This window comes from Falco naumanni, chromosome 3 (assembly GCF_017639655.2).
Source record: "Falco naumanni isolate bFalNau1 chromosome 3, bFalNau1.pat, whole genome shotgun sequence".
Taxonomy (NCBI): Eukaryota; Metazoa; Chordata; class Aves; order Falconiformes; family Falconidae; genus Falco; species Falco naumanni.
In genome coordinates this window covers 110,090,188-110,116,579 of record NC_054056.1, presented here as the reverse complement: position 1 = coordinate 110,116,579, position 26,392 = coordinate 110,090,188, and the positions used below count along the sequence as shown (strand labels likewise).

At 39.8% G+C, this 26,392-nt stretch overlaps 1 protein-coding gene across 4 annotated transcripts in view; it reads right to left on the bottom strand.

Annotated features, from left to right (window-relative positions):
• Positions 1–26,392, bottom strand: part of TRIO (trio Rho guanine nucleotide exchange factor) — a 255,928-nt gene continuing 229,536 nt past the window's right edge. For 2 of the 4 annotated variants that reach the window (XM_040585918.1, XM_040585919.1), the window contains exons 40-57: positions 25,363–25,466; positions 24,673–24,742; positions 22,526–22,615; positions 21,812–21,904; positions 21,154–21,204; positions 20,866–20,943; positions 19,862–20,053; positions 18,859–19,036; positions 17,232–18,001; positions 12,875–13,122; positions 11,911–12,049; positions 11,534–11,561; positions 10,522–10,684; positions 8,260–8,381; positions 5,747–5,825; positions 4,951–5,151; positions 4,372–4,510; positions 1–2,660 (exon numbers count right to left, since the gene is read on the bottom strand). In XM_040585918.1, the coding sequence (XP_040441852.1) occupies positions 2,118–2,660; positions 4,372–4,510; positions 4,951–5,151; positions 5,747–5,825; positions 8,260–8,381; positions 10,522–10,684; positions 11,534–11,561; positions 11,911–12,049; positions 12,875–13,122; positions 17,232–18,001; positions 18,859–19,036; positions 19,862–20,053; positions 20,866–20,943; positions 21,154–21,204; positions 21,812–21,904; positions 22,526–22,615; positions 24,673–24,742; positions 25,363–25,466 (3,288 nt within the window). In that variant the 3' untranslated portion in view covers positions 1–2,117. Of the gene's footprint in view, positions 2,661–4,371; positions 4,511–4,950; positions 5,152–5,746; positions 5,826–8,259; positions 8,382–10,521; positions 10,685–11,533; positions 11,562–11,910; positions 12,050–12,874; positions 13,123–17,231; positions 18,002–18,858; positions 19,037–19,861; positions 20,054–20,865; positions 20,944–21,153; positions 21,205–21,811; positions 21,905–22,525; positions 22,616–24,672; positions 24,743–25,362; positions 25,467–26,392 lie in introns of those variants that run through there. The other 2 variants (XM_040585920.1, XM_040585921.1) reach the window with 2 other exon arrangements.

Here is a 26,392-nt window from a genome sequence, read left to right as displayed (position 1 = left end):
CACAGAGCAAAGGCAAATATTATTTTGTAAGGCATGAAAGAAAGATACATCATTGCAATTTAAAATTAGTTTTATGGCAATAAAATAACGTACTTTTTTTCTTTTTAAATACAGAGCCGAATCAAAATATAACCAAACCTAAACTTCCAAACTCCTTAAAGCAAGAGATCAGACAAATATGTCAAATATGTTTAATTTTTTTCAAAATAACTGATGGCAAAATAAAATATTTACATCACGTCATACTGTGTAAACATGTAACGTCACTGTACAAAAAAATATACATGCAAAATAAAGCAAAAATTTAACTAAAACAATAAAGGAAAATAATACACAAACATAATGATATGAGGTTGGTACGAATACACATCCAGTTCCAAAGTCAGTTGTTTTCTTTTAAAAAGTTTCTGTACAACTTTACAAAAAAGCCAAAAACCAAAAAAGGAATAAATAGAATACAGTGGAAGCCGCAAAGCTCTAAACTAACCCAAGCTAGGTTATGGCTTAAGACCCATATATCTAACTACCGTGGGATGTCAGCTTGGTTTCTTTTAAACATGGCATTTCACACAAACATAGATGACAACACACCCTTATGAACTCACTGATGCACAGAAACCCATCTCTGTCTCTTTAAATAGCTCACGTTAATATTACTTTAACCTTAAAAACAGTTACTAAGACAATTACATTACGTGTCAGATTCTCGTCCTCTGACCACTACTTTCTGAATGTATTCTTCACCAAAGAGCACAAAATTCATTTGTTCGTTTCACAGAAAGAAGTAAACATAGATTTGAAAATTCTAAAAAGTAGTAAGCGTTGAGACTGATTTTGGGAAAGTCAGACTTTGGCATTTTGAATATAATAATACATTTTTAAAAGTGTCACCCTACTTCTTAACCAGTTTGAGATTTGGGATACGAATCTCTCTCTCTCTCTCTCTCTCTCAAACAATCCTTAAAACTGACTAGTCGACTAAATTCTATGCTAACCTTCATCTTAAACTAATAATGACAGTGTGGCACAACACACCCACCCCTGCCCCCCCAGAAACCCCAAACACACAAACAAAACCATAAAGCTCGCCATACTAAGTATGTGCTTTTTCTATATATTTATTACAGTTACAACAGAGGTCCTCATAAATAGTTGCATAAAATGTTAAAGCCACAACATTGCACATGATATGAAAGAAAACAAAATCCCAAATGAGTGCATTTACAGTATTTCCATCCTGCTGTATACTGCTTGACAATCGGGTCAGCAAGCTGGGCACCAACCCGAAGTCCTTTTCTAAGGGGCCAGTGAGTACTGACCCAAACTGAAGACCCGCACAGTGGCATACCACCATTTAGGAAGGAGGGGGGTAGGGGAAGGATAAGGGGAGGGGGGAAAAAAAAATTACAGACCGAAGGCAGGTAACAGTCTATATACAAGTAAGGCCTACATTTTATCAGAGCAAAACAATTCATTCTATTTGTATGCAAAAACTTTGAGGTTGGATGCACTTAAAAGCAGAGTCTGATCTCAGTGCACTGCTACGTGAGATACATACAGGCGAGGCAACTGGAAAGCTCTAGGACCAAGTGAAAATCGGATGTTATAAATGGAGACCGTACCAACGGGCAGCCATTTTGGTGAGTCTTCTCCAGGCATAATTTCGTTTTTGTTTTAACACCAGTGCTTTGAACATAGGCATTTCTTCCTTGAATAAATCTTGAAAACGGTAGTTAAGTTCACTTGCAAAATTCAACTCTTGGTTTATTAAAAAAACTATTTTTATTTTTTTTTTATTTTTTGCAGAAACCTGAATAAAATACTGTTACTGTATCGCTCGTGACTGCTTTTTTGCAGAGTACAGTGCTATCATCCTCCACCCCAGTGAAGTCTGCATCGCCAGTCCCCCGCGCCACCCTGCGCGGGTCCCCCTGGAATGCGTTTGCACACAAACATTCGCTAGCAGCTGGTTGGCTCGGGGTTCACTTTCCTCAAAATTCAAGTCAACAGCTGATTGCCAGGAGTTTATCTCCAGTCTGATCGATTGGCAGGAGGAGTCTATCTCCAGTCTGATTGATTGGCAGGTGAAAGAGAATGAGAGAGAACTTCAAGCAAGGTCAAACTCTTGGCAAGAGCCTGCTCTGTAAGAAGTTTTTAATGCTACGGATGGGTCGAACATCATTCTGGTGTTTTCGCCGCTCAATGAATGAAGTCAGTCTGGATATGTCAATGCTGTCAGCACTTTTGCTATTCCCCAGCTGCAGCCATTGCTCCTGGAGGGCCAGTGCAGCCGAGGGACGCTTAGCTGGGTCGTCCTGAAGTAGGAAGCATACAAAATCTTTGGCCTTCTGGCTAACTCCTTTGAAGTAGTCATCTGGGAAACTAAAGTCTAAGCGGCAAATATTCAGGCAAGTTTCCTCTACACTTTCATCCAGGAAAGGAGAGACGCCACTAAGAAGGACATAAGTGAGCACTCCAATGCTCCAAACATCTGAAGTGAGTGAAACAGGATTTCCAAGTATAATTTCAGGAGCTGCAAACTCTGGGTTTCCAAGTAACTGATGGATATAATATGTGGTATTGAGCTGGACTGCGTCTCCAAAGTCGGCCAGTTTTATTGTTGGCTTAGTGGAACTCTGGTCCACCAAAATATTTTCAGGCTAGAAAACATAAAAGCAAAAGTTAAAATTTCTTTTGTCAAGTCAGTCTAACATACACTTAATGCTCCAACATTAGCATTTCCCAGCCAGTGCCTGCCAGCTCAGGAACATAACAAGCCACAGGGGTTACAGCTGAAGGCTGGCTCTGCAAAGGTCCTAGGCAGTTCTACCAAGGTTTCCCCCAGACCAACTGGCAGGCAGTTTTTTGCCAACTACAGTATGCGATGACTGTATTTTAGCTGCCAGCACTGTAATTTGCGTAGGAACTACAGTTCTGTCAGATAATACCGCAGAGGTTCACAACTGCAGCTCTGCAAAGTTTCAGAGGAACCTGTGTTTGGGAGCTTAAACTGAAAGAACAACTACAAACAGAGTGTGAATAAAGCGACTGCTGTATTTGCTTTATGACAGACTGGAAGACCCTGTCAGAATTTTCACGATGCTTTCGACAGAATTCAGCTTTACTTGGTGAACCTTTAACGTAACGCAGCTGTACAGATGGAAGTCCAGCACTGTTATGAGACTATGGCAGCAGAAGGTCCTGTTGTATGCACGTGGCTTCAAGAGAATTGCCCTGCTACTGTTGAGCTCAAAGTGGAATTACATTTATGGTTTTATTTTGCTAAGATCACAGCTACAGCAGCAGTAGCTCCAGAAATAAGAGTGACTTATGTACAACTAGTTTTTCATTAGCTCACCTGTATGTACCCCGAGACTGGAAAAAGTACTGATAAAACTCCACATAGCAGTAGAAAAACTTAAATTTTGGGTCTCCACAATATGCAGACCAGACTGGTTCTGCTTGGAAAACACGAGTATGTGGAGGGAAGATGCAGGCTCTTTTTGCTTTCTCCCACCACTAACCCCTTCTGCCTAAAGAGACTTTGCCTACAAAGATGACTTGTCAACGCTAAAATTCATTATTATTCACGTACAGGTGGAAAAAAAGGTGTAAAGAATAAGTTCTTAATATTCAGATTAAGACCTTCTTTTATATAGTTTTTCCTACAAGAACACATCAAATTCTTGTGGCTCAAGTAAAATTCAAAGGGTAAAGCAGAGGCTCAAAGAAGGACCATTCACATAGTTATTACAGCCTTCAAAATGCAAAGATGAGAAAGATTGGCAGGAAGAGAGGAAAAGCAGCGTCTTTCACAAGAAACTACGCTTCTTAAGAAGTGGATTTCTGCTGCAAGTTTCTCAGAAATTAAATAAATAAACAAATAAATCAACGAAAATCAAACAAAGCTGTTCCTGTCAGCAATTATTTCCAGCACAAAGGACCACACAGGGCCAGCAAGCTTTATGGAGAAAGCACAGGGAATTCAAAGTTTCTGCTTTGCTGGCTATGAGTGATCTAAACCAGGGGTCCTCAAACTTTTAACCAGGGGGCCGGTGTGCGGATGCAGTGGCAGGCAGTCATCTGCGGCTGCTTGGTTCCCCCCCCAGCCCCCGGCGGGGGGGGGACACGAGGGGGGTTCTGTAAATACCGGGGGGCGGACTGAGGACCCTGGGGGGCCGTATCTGGCCCGTGGGCTGTAGTTTGAGGACTCCTGATCTAAAGCGTTTGAGGATGGAGCCCCAACCCATACCCTTCATACAGTCTCAAAGCACTTGACAGTTCTATGTTCCCAGCTGCAAGTTTCCTAGAAGATGGAGGTGTTTATGCCTGGAATGGCTCACACCGCCAGGAATCCCATTCACTGCTCACCTTTAGGTCCAAATGTGCTATTCTGCAGTTGTGAAGATACTGCACAGCTTCCAGAATCTCTCCCAGGTAGAGTCTGATCTTCCCTTCCGTGAGGTTTCCCCATCGCACGACATAGTCTAGAAGGCGACCCTGGTCAGCCCTATTGGAATTACAAAGGTTATATTTTGGATTAATTCACATCTCTGAACTGAAAGAAAACCCTAACAGGCCATAAACTACAGGAATAACTGTAGCCTTCAGCACCTAGAAGACAGAGGAACAGGGTATGAAAGAGAAGACTCGCTATCAAGCTACCTGATCACAATTCCTAATTCACTTGTGAAACCATTTGATATAAAATAATTCCTGAACCTTCAGACTAAGACAATCATCCATATATCGGTTTAATATCCTAAATTGTTTCCTTCTGATTGTTACCTTCAACATTTTAGTAACAGCACTAGATAACTGCATTAATTTACTTAGGTGTTTTAAAAGTTCCATGAAATCTTAAAGTTCCTTATTCATAAACCACTATAAATGCCCCAGAAAGCCAGCTGCAGAGATAGCACTTTACAGGTAATGGTAGAGTCTACACACATTTCTAACACTAGTATGTAGTTGGTGGAGGTCTCAAAGGTATCGAGAAGGCCAATGAGCTGGGGATGCTGGAGATTCTGCATGACTCCAAGTTCATGGGTAACCTGGTCTCGCTTCATCAACTTCTTATTCACAAACTTAGTGGCTACTGCTCGCTTGGTTCCCTTCTGGTCACACTTCTTAACGACAGAAAATCTGCCCCTGGAATACAATATTGAAAGGAAAGAATTAACGGAGAGATACACTAAGGACTGACTTTTATCTTGAAAGATTTTAAATCTTTAATAAGCCACCCTTGCGGAGCAGTTTCTGGACATAAACGAGAGTTTTCAGTGCATGCATCTTCTATTCTGTATAAATTATCATCTCCTAACAGAAATCTGCATTTGTGGAGAACTCAGCTTGGAGTGGTATCACGCTTTCAAAGGTCATCATTAAGCTGGACCACCATATGTTAGTCATCTTGCCCAATTTCATACTTTTTCTGTCTGTAATTTTCATACCCTAATAAAAAGGTTTAGGAGAGCTTCACTACAGAAGCAGCATCAGTCACTAAGGCATGCTTAATAAAAAAATACAAGCCCTTAACCTATGACACCGCTTCAGCCTAAATACATTCTGTTTATGCAGTGCCATCTAGTGCTCGTAAATTTTTTGCTTCCTCGGTTCTATTTAATCCAATTTCATTCTAGCCTTTTAGGTCCACGTAAGTATTTTTCAAAGGGAATTTCATTTTTTGAGACAGAAATTAATATTTTGAAATAGACAGCTTTGGAGATCAGAATACAGAACACACCTGCCAAGCTCAGCCACTTCACTGTAGAGGGAATCAAAGTTGTCTTTCCAGATCACCATGATCCCATCACTTCCAGGACCTACAAAAAAGACAGTGTAGCCAAAATTTAATATACTCAGATCCTCTGCACAACTAAATTGTTGTCATTACAACCAATGTATTGTTTCAGATGTTTGCAGAAGGCAACATATTTGGACTTCATATTTAGCTTGGGAGTACAATTTGCTTCAGTTTGACAGGCCCCAATCATCTTTCTTTGGAAGCTGAGTTTGTCCATATTGAAAAGCAACACACGGCCTCATATTTTCCATTCTCTTGCAGCTCAGAAAGAAAATTACTTCTGTAATCAACTACTTCATTGACGGTTTATAAAGACTACTACAGCAATAGGAGGCAAAGAGTACTCTTTGCTCGCTGTACAAGATAATGCACAAGAATTGACTACAACAAAATGTCAAGTCCATCAAGTCTGAAGGACTGAAAAGGACTCGCAGTAGTTTGATGCTGAAACCTTATTTTGTGCTACAGCCTTCAAGTTTTTCACCTTGCTCTTATAGACTGGGGAAATGAAGGGTAGGATGGTCCCAGAAAAACTGGGGCCAGAACTTCTTTGTAAAAGTATTGGTAGAGCTTAGTAGAAGGGCTAGCAAAATTCAAGTGCCTGTCTTTTGGAGTCCAGTTGCAGAGTAACCAAGACATACCAAATTCTGGTTTAGTTTTGAGTGAGAAGTGTAACACTTGCTTTTGGACAAGGTCAGTAAGACCAAGGACTGCGGCTGAAAGACAGTAGTTCAGTCTACAGGAACTCTGTGGCTCTGATTCTGGCCAAATTACAGTTTGGGGCTTCTGTACTGCTGTAGGAAGGAGACTTGTTAACACTAGTTCCTTAAAGCGCACAGTTTCACACTGATTCTGGTCCATCAAGAGCTTTTTAATCCCCTGGCTAGAAAGCTTCCTTGGCTGAGATACTATCAGTGGAATCACCCCATCCTGTTAATCCCCATATAACACACGGTGGCAGCAAGACAAACTGGATTACACACCAAAGCAGCCTGGCCAATGCAGCAGAACAAATTCTATAGTTCAATTGTGGTGGAAACCCTCTGTACATGAATGAGTAAGCTTGCCAAGTTGAAGGAAACAGCAAAAAGAATAGGTATCTTACATTATGTCCCATTATCAACAATACATCTCCCACTGGAGGGGTGGGGGAACTGATCAGACAACGTAACAGCTACTTGAAAAAAAAGCTCTACTTGTCAGGAAACATTGGTGTAAAGAACAACATTTTATTTTCTGCTGCTTTATATATAAGCCCAACCCTAGGGCTTAACTACTGAGTGTCTAGTTCAGTGAGCAGGACGTGTCAGGAATAATTACTGCCTCAATATGTTGGCCAAAAGGCACGTACTACGGTTGCCAACAGGCAGAGCTCAAAGTGGCAGCACTGATAATAAACCCCCCAAAATTTCAGATGAGGTTTTACAAGGGACACACCTTTCACAGTCTGGTTTCAAGATTCCAGGAAAATGGCAAAGTTTTTGGAATAAAAAGGAAGAAATAATGTATTTCGGAGAGGTTCGGGACAACTGTACAAGTCCCCATATCAGCTGGGACAGACGTACAAAGGCAGAATTGCCGCACTTCATATCTTGTTTTCTTTTATATAAGAATCAATTTGAGACACAGGCACTCCACCTAAAATCTATTAATTAATTCTCACCAATGGATAACTATATGGGCCTCTCAATAGATTAAAGGACCCCGACAGCATCAATTGTTATAAACTGCATCTGAGAAAGCCTGCTATCCTGCTGTTTCCCTGTGTTTTCCCTGAAATGGAGGATCCTGAACATTTAAGAATAACTGAATGTACAAACATACACTGAAACTTATTACTATGCCACCAAACACATCAAGTAACATTTTTTTTTTCCTTTGCTGCCTGCCTCCAAAACACAGACATTTTAATCTCTGCAGGTTTCCTTTTTGTCCTCTCACAAACATTCAGGTTGCCTCACTTCAGGTACTGAAATAATGTAATTTAAATGTAGATCCATGATGCAAGGACAAGAAAAAGTTGTATGTTCTCCTAAACACTGTGGCTTTACGTTTCAAGCGAAGGAGCTATGAAAATACAGAACAATGCTACTCTGTCCTTAGCGTTTCTTTCTGTTCGTATAGTAACGTTCCCTGAAACTAGAGTAAGTACGATGATAAAATATGATTTTATCATAGTACTTTTGAACAAGTGTTGACAGACAAGGTAAACACACACTGAACAGTACTGTGTAGGCATCTTGTCTGTATGAACCTCTAATTAGTTACATTCTAGAAGTGCATCTAATCTTGCTGAAACAAGTAATATATCACAGGTGAAAAGGTTTGTTGTAATACCCCTTTAACAGAGGGATGCCCGAAAGCCAGGGTTTTCTTCTTCCTGTACTACAGGTACCAGACACTTTGGATATAATAATAAAAAAAAAACCAAAACAGCAAAGAGACAGGCCTACCTAAAACTCGTAGACTGGCAGAAGATGAAACCAAACCCATATCGTTTGCAGCTATACATGTATAAATACCATCGTCTTCTGCAGTGACGCCAATGATTTTCAGTGAAGCCTCTCCTAAGTCACTGGGAAACACAATGGCATCCGTTAACTTGGTATTCATTTTACAGAACTTAAGCTATGGAAATCAGACAGTTAGATTGACACTGTTAATATTTCTTATTCTACAGCCCCTGTCTCTCTCTGGACAAACATTACTAACCCTGTCCCTGCCATTTCAGAAGCGTCTACCAGAATTTGAGCATTCTGTGTCCATCAGGTATCTTGGAATGCCCTAGATTATTAGAAAAAAATCCTCACTGACACTCTGCCTCAGCATGTCCCAGGCTCCATTGTGTTAAAAAAAAAATAATATCAAAGGCTTCCCCTGTTTCTTCGTGCTTTCTCTACTTCCTTCAAATTATAAGTCATCATATCGAGACAGCCATCCATCATTGCTCTTTCTGCAAGGTTAGTTTTCCTCCTTGACTCCCAGCGTACAGAAGCTGATCTAACATTTGTACTTTAGAGCATTCATTCCTTGTAAGAGAGGGATCCCCCTGCTACACAAAAGGTGCACCTCACACCACAGCTTTGGAGACCTCAGAATCTGGAAGAACAAGGATGGGAGGAAACCGGAAAGGACTTAAGTTTTCTCTCTGTTTCAGGGCAGAGACAGCAATAAGTTAGGTACGGCCACAGGAGAAAGATTCTGCAGACTCTTCCTTAATCTTTTCCACTGCTCAGCCACCCCTTTTGTTTAACGGTTTGTCTTTAAATCTCTCCTTAAATCTTCTTCCGTTCAATTCACTTCTAGTCTTTTTTTAACCATCTGTCATGGACATGAACAGCAGGTAATTTTCTTTGTAAAAGTCTCTTACCAATGTGAATACTTGGCAAGTCCTCCCTACACTTTTCACCTCTAGGCTTAAAACAACCTTAACATTGTGTTATTCTTTCACAATAAGGCATATTTTCAAGATTTTCTATCATTCTTACTGTTTTCCTTTGGATTCATGCCAGTAAATGCAAGCCATTTGACTGACTGATCCAATAACTATTTGCCATAGTCTTCACCACACAATTTCAAGGGAAGAAAAAAAAAAAAAATTCAGGAATATTGGAAGATGACCCCCCACCCCATCTTAAAGAACATTTCATGACTATTATTTCTAAAAAAAAAAAAGAAAATGTCAGCCACAGCCAACATGATTTACTGACTATAATTCTGTAACAGTAATGACTCAAGTGAATTCAGCCTAGTGAATCTACCTCTTACTCATCTCACAAGAGTGCTGGATGCACTAGCAAAACTGCTACAATGCCTCTGTCTCCCCATAAAAAAAAATAAAATATACCCATTGAAAAGGAAAAAGTAGCAGCAGCAGGAAGTAAAAAAGAACAGTATAACGTGCCATCAATCAAGTTTGCAGGTAAGTTGGGCTATACCGTACAACCTCTAAGAAGATGACATACACTTCTACCTAGTAATGAGAAAGTCTTCACAAAAAATCTCATCATTCTGAATTGAGAGCATAATTCATAAAGGTGACACACTGAAGTTACTCATTAAGCAACATTTTCTGTATATAAAAGAATGCTCTTTCAGAAGAATACCCTCTTTTCCACCATGCAGTTTCACATTCCAAAATACAGCAGTTGTTCTTATTAATCAGGTGTTTTGAGTTACCAGGTAGCCTGTTAAGTTCTATCACAGCAAAGCTAAAGTCAGACAAAAATGTTAATTGCTGTGCTTCAACAGTGAAGACAGTGACATTGCCATGTCAGTAGGAACCAGAGGCTTTTCTTTGCGAAATGCTGTAGCGTCACCTGAAAGCAGTAATTTTCCTAAAAAACGATGGTATGCTGCTAGTGGAAACAAGGGATTGGCAGGATGGCATGACACAACATTGGCAAGCCACGACATACTGTTCTGGTTCAATCACTCGGTCAGTGTGACAGAACCACAATGGCTTCTGCAACAGTTAATCAGAAATACGAGCTGAATTTTCTTGTTTTTAAAAAAACCTGAATATAACACTGGAGTACCCCAGCAATACGGAGAAGTTACACAACATTTCCAGAAAAATCTCAGCCGTGAAGTATTTCTGTCAAAGGGCAACCCTATTTTTATGCCTCAAAGCCAAAAGCTATCTTGCACCAAAGGTGCAAATAGAATGTAACAGTTTCAGCAGTCCCTGTTGAACACTACACAAATCACCGTACCTGTACGAAATGCTGTGATGACCGTCATTGCTCAGTGTGTTATGATCAGGACCTTTCCAAGTAACCGAAGCCTTGGGGCGACCACAGACTTTACACCTAAGCATGATGGTCTCTCCTGTCTCACATGTTACCTCACTCAATGGTATTATAAACTCTGGGGGAACTGGAAAAAGGAAGTTAATGGCATTAGGTCAATTGAAATCAATAAATTTGCTTTTCTATTCCTTGCATTCTCCTTTTTTATCAGGCAAAGTAGTAGAGTACTTTAAATTTCCAAGATGTCTCTATCCCTCTACCCTTGGAGCACATCCATGGTCATGCCGCTTGCTGGGGCTCTGCAGAGCTAGTGAATTTTTCTCCACATGAGCCTGGACACAACACTATAACCCTGAAGCCTACCACGGGGAACTGAACGCCGTCTTTACGGCAAGTTGAGGAAACCCTGCAGTAAGAAGTATTTGACATGCTCAACTAGGCTATCTTTATATCCAGCTAAGTTTATAAAAGGGAACACAAAACACCTCAGTCATCCACTGAGGCACTGTAGTGGTTTCACTTTCACGCAGCTGAAACTCAAGAAGTTTGGTTGTGTATTAAGTTTGCCTCTGACCCCAGAGAACCGCTATCTTTGTCCTGATCAGCCTCTGCACTGGAGAGGCCCTGAATGTTCCCTAGGGTGCAAGGTTAAAAATGAAGCAGCTCCAACTCCTGGCCTTGTTATTTTGCAAATTCAGCAAGGCCCAACTTCCATACAATCTCCATAGAGAACATTTCATATGGTCCTTGTGTTTTATGCTGTTTTGGGCTTGTTAACAGAAATGCATTCCTCACATCTTGAAAAATAAATACGACATTTCATTAACTCTCTCCCTTATCCAAAAAAAGCCTATGTATATTTTGACAGAAAACACTCAGTTCCTAAAATCATTTGTATCAAGCAAATTCAAACAAAGTAAATAATATTTTAAACAAATTATATTTACTGCGACTTTTAAAAATTAAAGCAACTTACCATCATAAATGTAATTGGGGTTGAGAAGCTGGAAAGGAGAAATTAAAGAATTAATGTCCTGATAACCTTACAGTAACTTAAAGAATGATAGAAAACAAAGCACAGTGATGTGTCAAAGTTAGTGGTACCCACTAAGATCCAAGAAACATCTGAACACCAGAAATTCTGCACCATTCTATTCTTCCTGTAGTATCCTTATGCTGTATCACACTTGTGGGCTCAAAGATTACCTGTTCCTGTTTACAAATTTGAAAAACGCTGTCCATTGAAACTACTGTTGCCTGTAATTCCTTCATGTGAAATTCTGACAGAAGCTACTTTTAAAGAAATGCCAACACAACTTCTTTTGGAAACTACTACATCTTTGTAATACTTACCTTTACAGAAACCTTATTAGCAAGTCCTTCTCGGGATTTGCGGTAACCATTTTCTAGCTTGCCTTCCCTTTTGCCGTCTTTATCTTTTTTCTCAGATTTCTTCCTTAAACGGAGTGCTGTGTGCCAAGACGTTGACTTCCTGAATACAGAACATTAAAGTGATCATTTTTTTTTTTTTTTCAAGTCCAGGTTGTGTGCTATGCTCTCTAGTCGCAAACAGCATTAGGAAAAGTATGTTACAATGTTATTTCATTGCATTAAAGTATACTGAATTAAAATACATGAAGTATTCATAAGAGATGCTGCCCTTGGTGAAAACCGTAAGCAAGCTAAGCTAGTAAGGTTAGTCCGTAGTACAGTATTTCTTGAAATCATTGCTCCAATGGTAAACTTTCTATACGAAAATACAAACTGTCAATCAAATTGAGCAACGATCAGTATGAAATCTGTATCAAATACAGCCTACAGAGGCTTTACATAAAGCTCTAGTGCTAAGAACTTTGATACAATTTCTCCCATTGCAGATCTGAGAGACCTTCCTAGTACAACTGGTGATTTTCAATAAGTTTGTGGCTCAAAATGGAGATCTACGAACTCTGAAATCTCGTTACACTTGGAACAAACATTCCCTTACTGTTGCCCTAAACAATGGTGTCTAGCCTGGTAACTCATTCTATTAAATAAACCAGTAACTATCGCTGCTCTTAGATCAGGTATTCCTTCATTGTCTATTCCCAGAAGATTGCACTCCTATAGCTTTTTAATAAAGAATACGTGCTTCTGGGCTCTTTCTTACTAGCTTGTATTTTGAAATTTGCTAAGGGATCTTCCAAGTACTCCCTCGGCCTGATGTTTATTTACTTCTCAAAGATCCTATCAACTTTTGGCTTAAAAGGTTCAAAGCCTTGTCTAAATTGGAAGTTTTTCTTTTTTCTCCCCTTCTACACACACCCAAGACACTCACTTGATGGTTCCATCAGGGTTGTCAATGATGACTGCACTGGTATGCCCCAAGACATAGCCGGGAATCCAGCCCTCGGCTGCAGGGCACTGATCAGTGGCGGCTCTGAACACCAAAAACATGTTCTGTTGGTTGCTGGCTAGAATCTGCACGACCTCTCCTTGGTAGACATTTATCTCATCCTCCTTCACTGCCGTGTAATCGTGTGTCACCAGCATGGTGGAGATATTGCTACTGCTGCTACTTTCACTCTGCAAGTGTCAATCGGAAGCAGAAAGAAGGGAGGAAAAAAAGAACCAAGTTTAAAATTCACAAAGATGAAAAGACAGGCTGCTCTTGGCCTGCTACATTACCTGCATAATCTACATAACTTACGCTGCAGTCAGAGAGCTACGATTTCTCTTTCAAAGCCACCTGTGACTATATCTTGTGCAAATTAGTTTGATCTTTGAATATCTTCACGTACAGCTGCTGCAGAAATTTATTCCCATTACTTGTACTCAAGATTACTTCCCTTAACTAAGAGTCAGTTTATACGTAGATCTCAGCTGGTCTTCCTTTCGAGCTCAGACAATGAGCCTTGCATTTCTATCAGGCAACAAAACTACAGCACAGCACATAGGACAGTTTTTCATGGTCTTATAGGGGCAGTTTCAAAATCATAATCATTACCTCAAACACTAGAAATTCCTACAACGAAAAATACATATAGTCTTCACTATTTGTCAGATCTCAGACACCAGCCTTCTGCACACAAAACATGACTGTCTGTGGTTGAATCTGTATGATTAGGTTTATTACTTTAAACGCACAGGATGAGGTAAGTTACTGAAATAAGAAGTTATTCATTTCTTGAGCAAAATAGGCCCACTGAACTATCAGAATAAAGCAGGAAATCTCACTTCTAATTGATTAGTGATTATGATAGTTGAGTGTTACTAGGAGTTTATCATACACTTTCAACCAGTATTCATTAATGTTGTTCGTTTCCCCACCAAGCATTTGCAGAAAGCTAATTATGGCTGATCAGGCGTCCATGAAGTCATACTGCTTTTCAGAACAAAACCTCTTCTCCTGGCCATGAATCCACTGGACATTATTATTTTTTAAAAGAAAGACTCATCTTGTCCATTTGCATGCATTTCTCATATGAGGTTTAATAAATGGAAGTGTGAAATCTATTATCAGACCATGCAACCTACTACCTGAAATAAGTTAAAAACTTCTTGAAACAAGTTGAAAACAAAGTGGATGGTTTATTAATGATGTGGCACGAGGCACGTATGTGTGTGTGCCTGCCTTTTGTTCTTACTTCAAACTGTCTGAGGTCACTACCAGGGAGGGCTCACTGTTGCTTAGTAGTAACTGAGCTGAAGGAGGAAATCAGTACCCAGCTGCAGCTGGAGACTACTATTGCTTTACACAGCACAACCACATGTTAGCACCACGTATGTGCTAGCAGCGAGCGGGAAGTTCGGCACACAGGATTACAGCACTGCCACCTTTTTTCCTCAAAACTCAAATATTTCTCCCCTTAGTGTTGAGGAGATGCAGCAGGTGTCAGTGGAGAGCACGGGAGCCCTGAAACTCGCGTTCTCTTCCAATCTGCTGACGGCCTCGAACAAGTCACTCCCGTTTCTCGGTGCCTGTGCTTCCCCAGTAGTGCTTTGGCTTAGAAACCGTGACATTTGGAAATGAACAGTCTCAGATTACTCATTCATAGCATGTTCAGCACATCGATGCTTGGGTTTCCAGTGAGTTTGTACATTTTATTCTAGCTGGACTATTTTGTTCAGCTGGGTGATTCAAGCCCATTCTGTCTTTTTCCCCCTATTAGGGCAATGAAGCAAATGCTACCACAGAGAAAGATCTCACTCTGGACTGTACCTCTACTAAAGGTTATTTATGTCAATTCCAGATGCTGTTTTCTAGTGGAAGAGCTCATTTTGTCTGGCTTAGAGGACTGTCTGCATGGTCTTTTGTATTAGCAAGCCCTTTCCATGATTCAGGCAAATCAGGAATAGTAGAACCAAAAAAAGTCTCATTTTCAGTCATTGTTGACAACTTGCTACAGTCTTTTAGCTAGATGAAAAACGACTCTATTCAGAGAAAGCTGCTTTTTTTAACTCTTTCTGTTAGACTTACAGGGGGAGATGAAGGGAAGGCTGAAGCTGCAAAACCAACCTAAGTCCCAAACCTTGCCCCACACACTATTCCTGAACGTACTGTTTCTTAGCATGCAGCAGAATTTGTATAACTGCAGGACTGACCTTCCTGTAACATAACATTTATTTTTCAGTTTTAAGTCTTGAAGGATCATAGTAAACTCAATATTTCTTATTTTCAACAAGGACAGATAAATCTGTTAAATCTGTTAAACAGACAAGTGTCTGGTAACTACAAAGTGACAAACGTTCTTGTGAATGAGTTTATATCAGAACTTATTCTCACCACAGAAAGACAGCCTTTTCTTTTGCCTTGCGAGGAGTAATTATTCTTGTACAGGTAATGTTTTTCTACTGCAAGTTCTGCTGGTCATCACTGACCTCAATTATAGAATTAGAGGAGGATTTACAAACAAAACATGAAAAATTCCTCCCATATTGCTGAAATCCCAGCAAAACCAACTCCTTTTTCATCTTCTTAAAAGTAACTTTTCCATAAGTAACCAATCTTAACCATATGCGCATACAAATTCACACAGAAATGGTTAAATCAAAATAAACCTTCACAGCCCATTTTCTCTAGTCTGTTGAATGTGGTGTGAAATCCTGCTAAAATATTGTCTAGAAATTAGGTTATAAATAAAGAATTATTACCTATCTCAATTACCAAACTAAAAGAAGCAGTTGTGAAGCAGAAGGCATGCATTCAGATACTATGTTTTATAGTAAGATAAAACCAAGCAATGGTGTCTTTGCTGAGATAGCGTCAAAATTCAAATGTTTTAAAAACTCAGTGCCATCCCATTCCTCCCTCCCTCTTTTTTTAATGGAACAACATCAGTTATTATTATGCAAGTCTTCTCTGCACATAAAAAGTACACCATCTTGATTCACATACTGTGCAGTAACTGTGAAATACTCAAATTACCCCATATATATTATCATCGCATTTTGCTAGACTGAAGATAAACACAAGACAGATCTAAACCAAGTGAAAAGCTGAAGGAAGATTGGGATAAAAATACGATACATGCAAAGCATAATTTTTCTTTCTGAAGCTATTATAAAAGTAAGTGTAAGAACTAAGAAGTCAAGAAAGCTCTGTGTGTTAAACAGTTCTATAAAGAAATGCATGCATTTAAAAAAGGTCCAGCGAGTTAGCTGATTTGCAACACTGGTATTGCATACTATTTGTGAGAAAGTAGAAAAACAAACATTTGTGAACACAACACTTAGTGAGAGAGAAATCAAATGTGAGTTTAAAAGGAAAGGCACTATAGCCTGCCTACCACACCCATGACAAGTGCCTTGAAATTTGTGCTTTTTATTTGCACGTGCCCCTGTGATTGCTGTGTTGCATTTCCTGGTGGATGTTGTTACAGAGAATGTGGATTCTGTCCGAACAAACACACCAACTGCATACTAAAAGGTTGAATCTCCAGATGCCCTAAACCATTTCTTCTTACAAAGCAGAAAAGACAAGTGGAGCCGCTACTTGTTTTGGTTGTAGTAGGAGGATTATTTTAGCTAGGTAGGTTTTGTTGACTACTCTGAGTGGATTGCAGGAAGCTTCTTTGATCAGGCACAGCATTTACAAAGAGAATGTTGTACATCAACTACGGCTGAAAGGAGAGGGGGGGAAAAAATAAATTAATAAAAAATAAAAATCAAGAAGCCCAGGGAATGTACTGTAGATGTCTCCACGAAGTTAAAACTCAACAGGACAATGGTGGTGGATTGGTGCGTGAAAGGGAAAAAAGCCCCAAGGCAATCTGCCAAAATCTCCAAGTCAGATTTAAGTGCTGGCCGCAATGCATACCCCAAGGTGCTCTGGCTGCCACGCTTCAGCATGTTAATTATGTGCCTTCAAATTAGACACAAAAAAAGCAAGAAGAGCAAGTTAGTAAGTATCAGCCTAGTGATCTATGTTTTCAGCAGAGGCAGAAATTGCATCTAATGTTAGCAGTTGCTTTTGTGTCTGTATACATATCCATGTTCGTATGTATACATACACAGAAAGTAGACAATCTTTTTTTTTTTTTTTAATGTGCAGAAGATATTCGAACAGTTGATTATTTCAGAGAGGTACAGCACCGGAGAGCCAGAAGTTAGTACGGAGAGTGATGGTAATGCACAGAAAGGCAGCATGGTAAGGTTTTAGAAGAGCTCGCAGGACAGAGGTGCTCCGCTCTTACCCCATTACTCTGGGTGGAGTGAACTGATTGCTCGCTGGTCGAGGAGCATGTGCTCATGCGGTCTGTGTCCTTGCTGTGTGAAGAGTGGCGGTGGACCTGCCGCTGCAGGGAGTCATTATCCCCAGGGAAAGTGAAGGAGCCAGGGCGGCTGGCAGGGGATGCTGGGATGGAGCTCCAAAAGGAGCCCTTCTGCAGGGGGCTGCTGGGTGGAAAGGTTTCTTTGCCAAAAGGAGAAGGGAAAGTCGTGGAGAGAGGAGAGTTCATTGGTGAGATGGCTCCTGGCCTTGGCTTCCCAAGCGTCAGTGATCCTATGCTGTTTCTTGATCGACCATCCTCTGAGCTTCCACGTGAGTCTTTCTGGGCTCCATCAGCTGAGCCAGAAATGTTTCCTGCTGTCTTCCTGGGACTTTCAATCACTTTCATCTTGGGAATCTGCTCAGCTTCTCTCTGAGGACCGTCTGGTTCTGCATGGGGAGGGTGCCTGTCTGGCTGGCTCAGGCCAGTTTCTAAGGAGGTGTTGTAGTGTGGCAGGGAGAGATTGTGAATGGACATACCTGAAATCTTGTCTGCCTCTGCTTGGGCCGAGGCTGCAGAGGAGACCAGGACTGGGGAATGGTGTCTGACAGGCTGGGGGATCCGGGATGGCCGGCTACGGCTGGAGCTGGGGATGCCACTACAGCTGCTGGGGCCGCTGCTGTTACCACTGCTGCTCCCGCTGCCGCCTCCACCACTGCTGTGGTTCCTCTGGTACTCGATTGGGGACGTCAAGGCTGCAATGGGCGTGGGAGGGAGGGCGAATGGGGAAAGGAGGGCAGGGAATGGAAAAGGAACAGTTTAAAACAGACATGTTTACTGTCAAAAGGGGAGTGCTGTTCAAGTAAGATAAATCATAAGATAAACTTCGCAATGCTGGTCATGCCACAGACCTCAAGTCACTTTTCTATATCACACCTTCATGACCTGCTATATGTACCTCTATTAAAAATGAAAAACCTGAAACCAGGGAGAAATAGTTCCTTCTAGGATCACACTGCTGGTCAGCAGCCAAGCTAGGAAAAAACCAGGCCTGACACTGAACACTCAGCTTGTTGTTCCATCCATTATAACTCAAAAAAAAAAAAAAAAAATCTAGATTGCAGCAACAACCAAGGGATACAAAAACACAGCCAGAATCTTCTGGTGTCACAGCAGACATTACTGTCTTCTACATTTCTCCTGCAGAACCTGAATGTTGTTGCCACAGTAAAGTGTGACAATAGCCACTGAAGTAACACAAGCAAAACATATTCTGAATAGATGCTTAAAAATCCACTTGGGTTTAGCCTTTAAAGGCTTACATTTGCTTAGAAGTGGTACACAAGTTCTCCACCTCAACGGATGGTGCCGATCTTGATTCACTCCTACAAGACAGTTGGAAAATTTTACCAAGAGAACACCATGTAAATTGATTACCCCTCTTATAATAAATGCCAGCATCTGTTCTGAAGCAGAAATGCGTGCATTTCCCCCAACTGTTCTGTATTAGCTCAGGAAAAAGGGAACTTGCAAAACATTTCAAAGCCAAGAAAAAAAAGGATAAGAAAGAAGTCATTCAATTACGAACTTTCAGTGAGAGGAAATAATTTACCATTTAAAAAGTTGCGCTGGTTTTCCAAAATTTGGTTAATTTCATGGATCCATAACTGGCGGACTCCTGGACTGGCAGAATGCAAAATAAAGGTCTCCGTGACATCGCCCGTTCTTGATGTTAGTGCAAATTTACATGGATCGCTGTCCACATTTTCCTCCAGGGAAAGGCAACTCACCTTCGCAACAACAAAAAAAGAAGATAATTTACTTCATGTATTTTATGAGAAACATACCTCTAAAATCTCCTTCTCAGGAGCGGAGTCATATGTTCAAATAATGACCACTCTTCACCTCAGTAAAACAAAACCGTAAAATGAAGGATTACAGTAAACAAAGGATTAGTATACAGGTGAGCCTGCAAAGGAGCTCCACCACCTGCCCACACCAAAGGCTTCTGTAGCAGATACAGCGACGTCTTGGAACAGGCTGTCCAGCCGGTAGGCAGAGAACTGAGGCGAATTAAGGGAAGCACCATCCACACAGAACATCTCACGAGGAGGGCAGGTGGGCCCTAATAATAGTTTTTGTTTCAGGGCAAGCTTGAAGCGGGGGTGAATACTTCTTGCTTGAGGAAGAGCTGACATGTCAAAGAAGGTGACGCTACTTACAAACGTTATCTACGCATTTGGACTGATTTCAGCTGAAACTCAAAAGAAGGGATACATAAAGAGTTATTATCTTTACTTGCAATGACTTTGCAATGGGATGTACACATAGTACAGAGCCGAAGACTGAACTCTTTGTGAATGCTTGTCCAGCTTTGTACAAGAACATCTGTTTTGGTGCTTCAAGTGGGAACCATCAGAGCCCTGGGATCCAAAGATTTCCATTTATCAGAGTGAGTAGAAATTCAAAAGGAAGTAATTTCAGGAAATGACTGACACCTCACTGTCCTTTTTGATTGCACATCTAGATGTCACTAGTGACTCCACACTGAATCAGAAACTGTTACCTTAGCAGAGTTTGAGCAGGGGACACAAAGACTCACACACAACAGTTACCTTGATACTGTTTTTAAACAAGAATCCGGGCATGGAGAAACCTTTCTTTTTATCTAGCAGCTCACTGAAAATTACAATCTGCTCAAACAGGAAGACCCGTCTCTCCTTGCAGCGTGGCAGAAGTCCTGTGTCCTGGTCTGTAACCAAGAATGTGTCCTGGAGCAGGAGCTTACCCTGGGCTACAATTTTACCCTAAACACAGAAGGAAGCAGAAACACATTTAGTGCAGTTCTTCATTTCTTTCCCCAATCAACCTTTTCGAGTAGATGCTCATACCAAAATAGCTTTGTGTATTTTCCAATTTCTAAGTGTCACTGACCATTATACATATTCATTGATCCTTCTAAACACAAGACATTCTTATGCCCTTTTTCAAAATACAAACATAATCAAGAAAAAAACCCAACAAACCACAAAATTCACTCCATCCTTTTCAATTCATAGTCCAGTTTGAGGCTTGTAACAAAAGGCTTTTATCTCTCTGGTCTAAGTAACTCCCACAGTAACTCATATATTCTTCCAATGTCTTCCAGGGTGCCAAAAAGGGGAAGAATTCAAGTTCACACATGCACCACAGAACAGAAAGGGCTTTGCAAATAGACCGTGTGACTACGGTCTGGCTGATGCATACTGCTTCAAAAGCCAACTTCCATCTCTTCTAGACTTAGCAAAACAAGAAGGGCTTACAGTTGCCTCAGGCACTTCACTGACCTTAGCCATTCCTCCTTCATCTAGACTACTGAGGTCAGGTCTGCTTACCTGCTTAAAACTGATTACTTTACTATTTTGCAAGTCGTTTTGCAGGACTTACGTAGGTGACTGATACAACAGGTAAGGTTTTCCAGGAAAAAGTCCTTGGTAGGGCTATGACTTGATTTTTCATTCACTATTTGCACCAGCTAACCAGGTGGTGAGGGAGCACCCTATATCATTTCTCCCCACAACATTAATGGTTAATTTCTAGAGAATCTGACAAAAACTAAGCAAAATCCCAGCCAACTTACATCAAATCCTTGCAGGCGACCAACATTCATCATGTCATTACACCGTTTTGGTACTATACACATGACCTCTACAGCTCTCTGTTCAAGACAAATAGAAAGTCAAAGCTTTACTTTCCAAATGAGGTAGCAACGTAACATTTTGTTTCATTTGGTATTGGTTGTTTTAAAACAGAAATGTGAAAAGCAAACACTTATAATCAATTTCTTAAGAAGATCAGAAAGTGTTTCTATCAAAACAAGTTCAGAGTAAGGAGCATTCAAATCACCAAGAGAAAATGTCTCATGTACCTCTAGTTCTGTTGTGTCAAGATTAGCTTTTTTAGAGTACTTGAGGAAGTCCTGAAAAAGGGAAAAAACAGTAATAAGAGTTCTTTTCTCATTAATCAGCAAAGAGAAATCTTAGAAAATTTGAATTTGATATCCTCTGTCAAAGAATGACAGACTGCAGAAGACACATAGAAAAAATTTCTTTTTAAAGCTTCTTGCTGCAGTGCTTTCCCCCTCTTATTTTTTAAGATTTATTCGCTATTTTGATTTAACTCGTATAAGAACATGTATTAAGGCAATACACAAGGTTGCTCTTTGGTAAACATTTATGTGATATTAAAATGGTTGTAGATGTAGACAGAAAAGTTAGGATGAGTCCAAACAACTTGTATCACATTTACACTTGAAAAGTTGTGAGATCCCTCTCCCCTTCATATGACATTGCATGACTTGAGTTCATCTAGTCTTTTAACTGTTAAAAGAAAAAGCAGAATTCTGACCAAGCTATTTACTGCAATTTTTATAACTATCTGAATATGCTCAGAAGATAATCCTATGACATTGCTTACTAATCTGGGTTCTGTTTGGGAGGAGCGTGGAAAAGCATCAGCAGCATTTAAAAAAAGAAAATGTAACTATTTACACAGATATTAAATCATTCACCTCAACACCAGTTTACCTTTAGTAACAGCTGGTATTTCATAATTCTCTGCACAGGTTTTATTAGCAAATCTGTGAGTTGAAGTCTGTGGCCCAAGCGTTGCTTTAGATCCTGAGGGTTGTAAAACAAACATATTTTTTTGTTGTTCATTCAGTTAGAAACAACTTTGTTTTGTTGAGTTAGAAACACAGCAGGATATATCATTATTAATGGCTATCAAGCAGGAATTGGCACAAGTCAGAGCCGAATCTAACCTTCAGTTTGCAACAGCTGGAGTTCTTCCCCTTATCTGTATAAGCTTTGTTTCCAAAGTATTCCCCTTCTTCTGTATCTTTTTTTGAAAAGATTGTATAGTGAAATGTAATTATTCAATCGTAAGTTGTATACAGTCTATTTTTGACAGTGATCCTTGCTCATCCAAAAATTGCCTCTTCATATAATATGCACTGTTAAGTGCCTGGGCTAGGGCTAGTAAAGATGAGACTCTACTGATTAATTAATATCTTACACCTAAACTTTAGCTGTCTTCCCCCAGAGCTTTACGAATCTCTAGGAGTCTGTATCAGACTTGAGAAATCAGAACAGAAATGGCAATAAATTATAACTTGAAGCAGTAACAATGGTATGTGCTGCCTTTTTTTTTTTTTTTTTTTTTTTTTTTTTTGTCAACAGATCTGGTATATGATTTATACACACCCTTCACCTTGCATACATCCTCTCTCAGGAGCTTACCTCAAAAAATGTATCAATGTATTCTGAGACAATGTGCTCAGACTTTGGTTTGTTCTGGCAGTAAACTATGTACATGTGCAACCTTCTCTCCTAGAGGAACAAAGATACAGAACGATACATCATCATCATCAAGAAAAAACACAAGCCAGACTGAACTAGAATATTATTTTAATAAGTACAGCTGTTCAAAAGTATGAACTTAAAAGGGTCCTTCTGAGCAAAAAAGCCGTTACATATGCACAAATTACAGATCTGAAAGCACATTTATTTGGGATTATCACGATGATTTTAGAAAGGCAACACAAGTCCAAAAATTGCCACAGTTACAAATATTCCTAAACCCCAGGTGTTTAGAGATGATAGCTCAGCAGGTCCCACAACAAAATTAAGTATGAAAACGGTTATCTTTTTCTTTTAGCAAGAGCAACGGATGGAGTCTTTATTAAAATTAAAGAAAAACTGTTTTTCAATCTGATTATTATTCTAATGTATTAGAATAATGACCTCTTCCTGTTAAGCTGTACAGAGTAGTCAGGAGAAACCTCTCCAGTCTTCTATTTAATATCAGCTGTACTACTGGAGTTTGAGAGGGGATGTAGAGTATGTAGCTGGAAACGGTAGCACTAGTATTTTTTTAACTCTGATTCTGTATTTTGTGCATGTGCTTTCAACACCAAGGCAACAATGAAAAAGAGAGAGAGCATAACTTCAGCCTTTAAGATTTATTCTTGACTATTGACCTTGCTGGTTAAGAAACACATACTTACCATATGTGAGTATTACCTACTTCAAAATCTTTATCATTTTACTAGGATTGGTTTGCTGTTAGAGGCTTTGCTGCTCAAAAACTTAGGAAGTACTGACCAGCGAGGACAAATGGAAAGCAAAAACCAAGCAAGATGGAGATTGAAAAGGATGCAGAACACAGACTAAGATCAGGAACTGAATCGTCATGTTCTAGCTGGTAGTCACAGTTTTTCTAGAGGATGCTGTAATAGCATCACAGCTTGCCTTTCCATCTGGAGTGGTAAGCGTGCCTTTCATAGTCAAGTCAGTTACAAATATAGCAGAAGAAAGCAAACCAGCAATCAGAAACACGGAGAGTTACTTCCTCCAGGTTTCCCATTTTCCCAGTGCCAGAATTCTCCCCTCTCCGCATACTTTCTTTTTATAAAATAATCCCTCAGAAATGTAACAGCTCATTCCTCATTATTAGTCCAGGCTTCCAGTGTTACTGTTTGATTAATGTTTGGTTCTGCACTCTTTTGGTACCCTGGTATTCACTTTAAACACAGGCTCCAGGGAAAATCTGAAACCCGTTAAATCTGCTTTAATCCAGTCTGCCTTGAGTCTTTGCACACTTGCGCAAACAATCATATTTAGCAGGCAATTTCCCTTCTGCTGTCTTGTGTGATTTGGAGTATCTCGAGACCTCACCTCAAACAGATACTAAATTGTATTTCTACACAAGGAAACTGCAAAAGGACTGATTAGCAGCATGTTTGATGCGTCCTGACTTTTGGTATCTAGTTTCCAGATAACTAGACTTCATCCGATTTCCTTCTGAAGTGTTACAATATCCGCATGCATCACATGATCATTCCTTTTAATAAATGAAAAGTGGAAAACCAGGGACTTGTGTAAAGCTATAAAGGGCACCGTGCTGGACTAGAATTTAACATCATGAATTTCTGGCCCTCTCAGTTGCTTCCCCAAGTGAAGAGGGAGGAATCTCCACCACTACTGTGATTCTCAGGAGAGGAAAGGATACAGAATAAGGATGCATTGAAACCAGAAAGAAGAATAAGCCCCTTTCCTATTTTTGTTTCCTATGTTCCATGGTACTACATGGATACTAGGGATTAGAAGGCAGGTATCATACGAAATGACAATTCCTTTGCACAGAACTGGAACTGAATCGAGAAATGAGGCCTTCATTCATATTTCTTCTCCACAGGAAGATACTGGGGACAAAAACTACAGCATTTACTTAATCTATTTATAAACTCTTATAAGCTCTCTCTTCACCTCTTACAGTGAAGAATGTTTTACAGCACTTTCTTAACCATGTTGTACCATAGATAAATCCTTAATAATCAAACATGTACCAGCGATAAGGGTTTTCCAATGACAATGTTTGCACTTACATGCTTAACAAACAGGGATCCCAGCTTTTCTGGATCTTCAAGGCACTTCTCCAACTCTCCTAAAAAGAAGCTGAACATAAACAGAGTAAGTACTTTTTTCTGATAGCACACACCATAGCAACATGTAGTTGCAAAGCAAAGTGGTCTTACTGCAAGGTCCACTTTGTGTGCCCTATCAGTAGCTCTGGCTATTAATGTATATCCAAAACGACAATGTTAACAGTGTAATATTTTATTACAGATTTCCAAAAGGATGCACTGAATCCATGCCAAGATGAAAAAATACTGGTGTTCATTAATAAAATCCTTTATTTTCATATATTGGTTGACACTTTTTCTCTTTCCTAGTCTGAATGCCCGAGGTGCTCACATTGCCATGCTAATCCCAACAAATTCTTTACACTGTATTCTTAGAGAAAACATTTTTTAAAACAAAACAACGTACAAACTTCTTTACATAATACTATCCATACTGAAGACTCAGCTGAAGCACTTGCTATATATAAGCATCCTTGTTTAAATCAAATCTTCATACCAACATTTGTAAGCTGAATCTACAGTACCTATAACTCAAAGCACAAGAGCAATTGTATTTATTTTGTATCTGAATATTCGAGGGAAAAAATCTCAAGTCAATCAAGTATTTTTAGGTAGAATTGTTCAGCAGATGGTTTTCAAGTTAATACATACTCTCTGTGCCAGTCATAAATCTGGTGAATGTTTCCGAATACAATCTTGTCTTTGCCTTTCATGTCATCAGGTACACCATCTTCCTTCATAAGTGCCATGTAACCCTGCAACAGTCCAAGGAAATTCACTGTGAACGTTTCAACTTTAAAAAAAAAAAAAAAAAAAAAAGAAAAAAGGTGAGTTGTCTTTTAATCCCCCTTTTCCCAGCAGCTGTCCAAATTGCTCATTACAACAGCACGCTTGAGACACAAAAATAAACCAAAAACCTGCTCTATAACATAACATAGAGCATAGGCATAAAAATATCACAAATTGGCTTGAGGTTGTCTACACAACACTGCCCAGTGCTAGCAAGATGAATTCACTCGAGCTAATTTAGCCATGTGACAGGCTGAAAGCATAGAGGAAACTTCTACAGCCCTTTTCCTTATTGTCCGAAGCAGCTTCAATGCTTTGCCAGGTAGAGCTGTTACCAAATACATGTCAGAGCCGCTGAACTGGCTTCTGTGCTCCTTTGCTCAGTGTTTCTTATTTCAGCCATCCACACTAACCCTCCCCCAAAATGTGTTGAGGAAGACAGCAACCACACTGCATATGGGACTGCACTGCATGGACTACTACTTGCAGTATGAGCAAACAGAACGCCAAAAAATCTGAACATAATTCTATTAGCAAGCATTCTGGCTGCAATAACGTTCCTTTTACATCTTCCCATACTCCCATCTTCTCTTTTGTATATAGTCATTTCACTGTGCAATTCTATCACACAGAGCTGGGAGTCTTTTTAAGTTTTGTAATATTCATGCAACTCTATTCCTTCCATTTTTTCCCAATACTCCTATTCCTAATTAGTCAGGCCTGGTTTTAGTTTCCAAGTTTAGGTTTCGATGTCTAGCATTTTCACCAGGAATTATTTTGTTAGTTTACAAAAATACATCTGTTCATAGCCTTCTAATGCACCCTTTAAATACTGTAACAAGTATTTAAATACTGATCTTTCTTTCCCCCCCTCCCTTTAAAACAGAGTTTA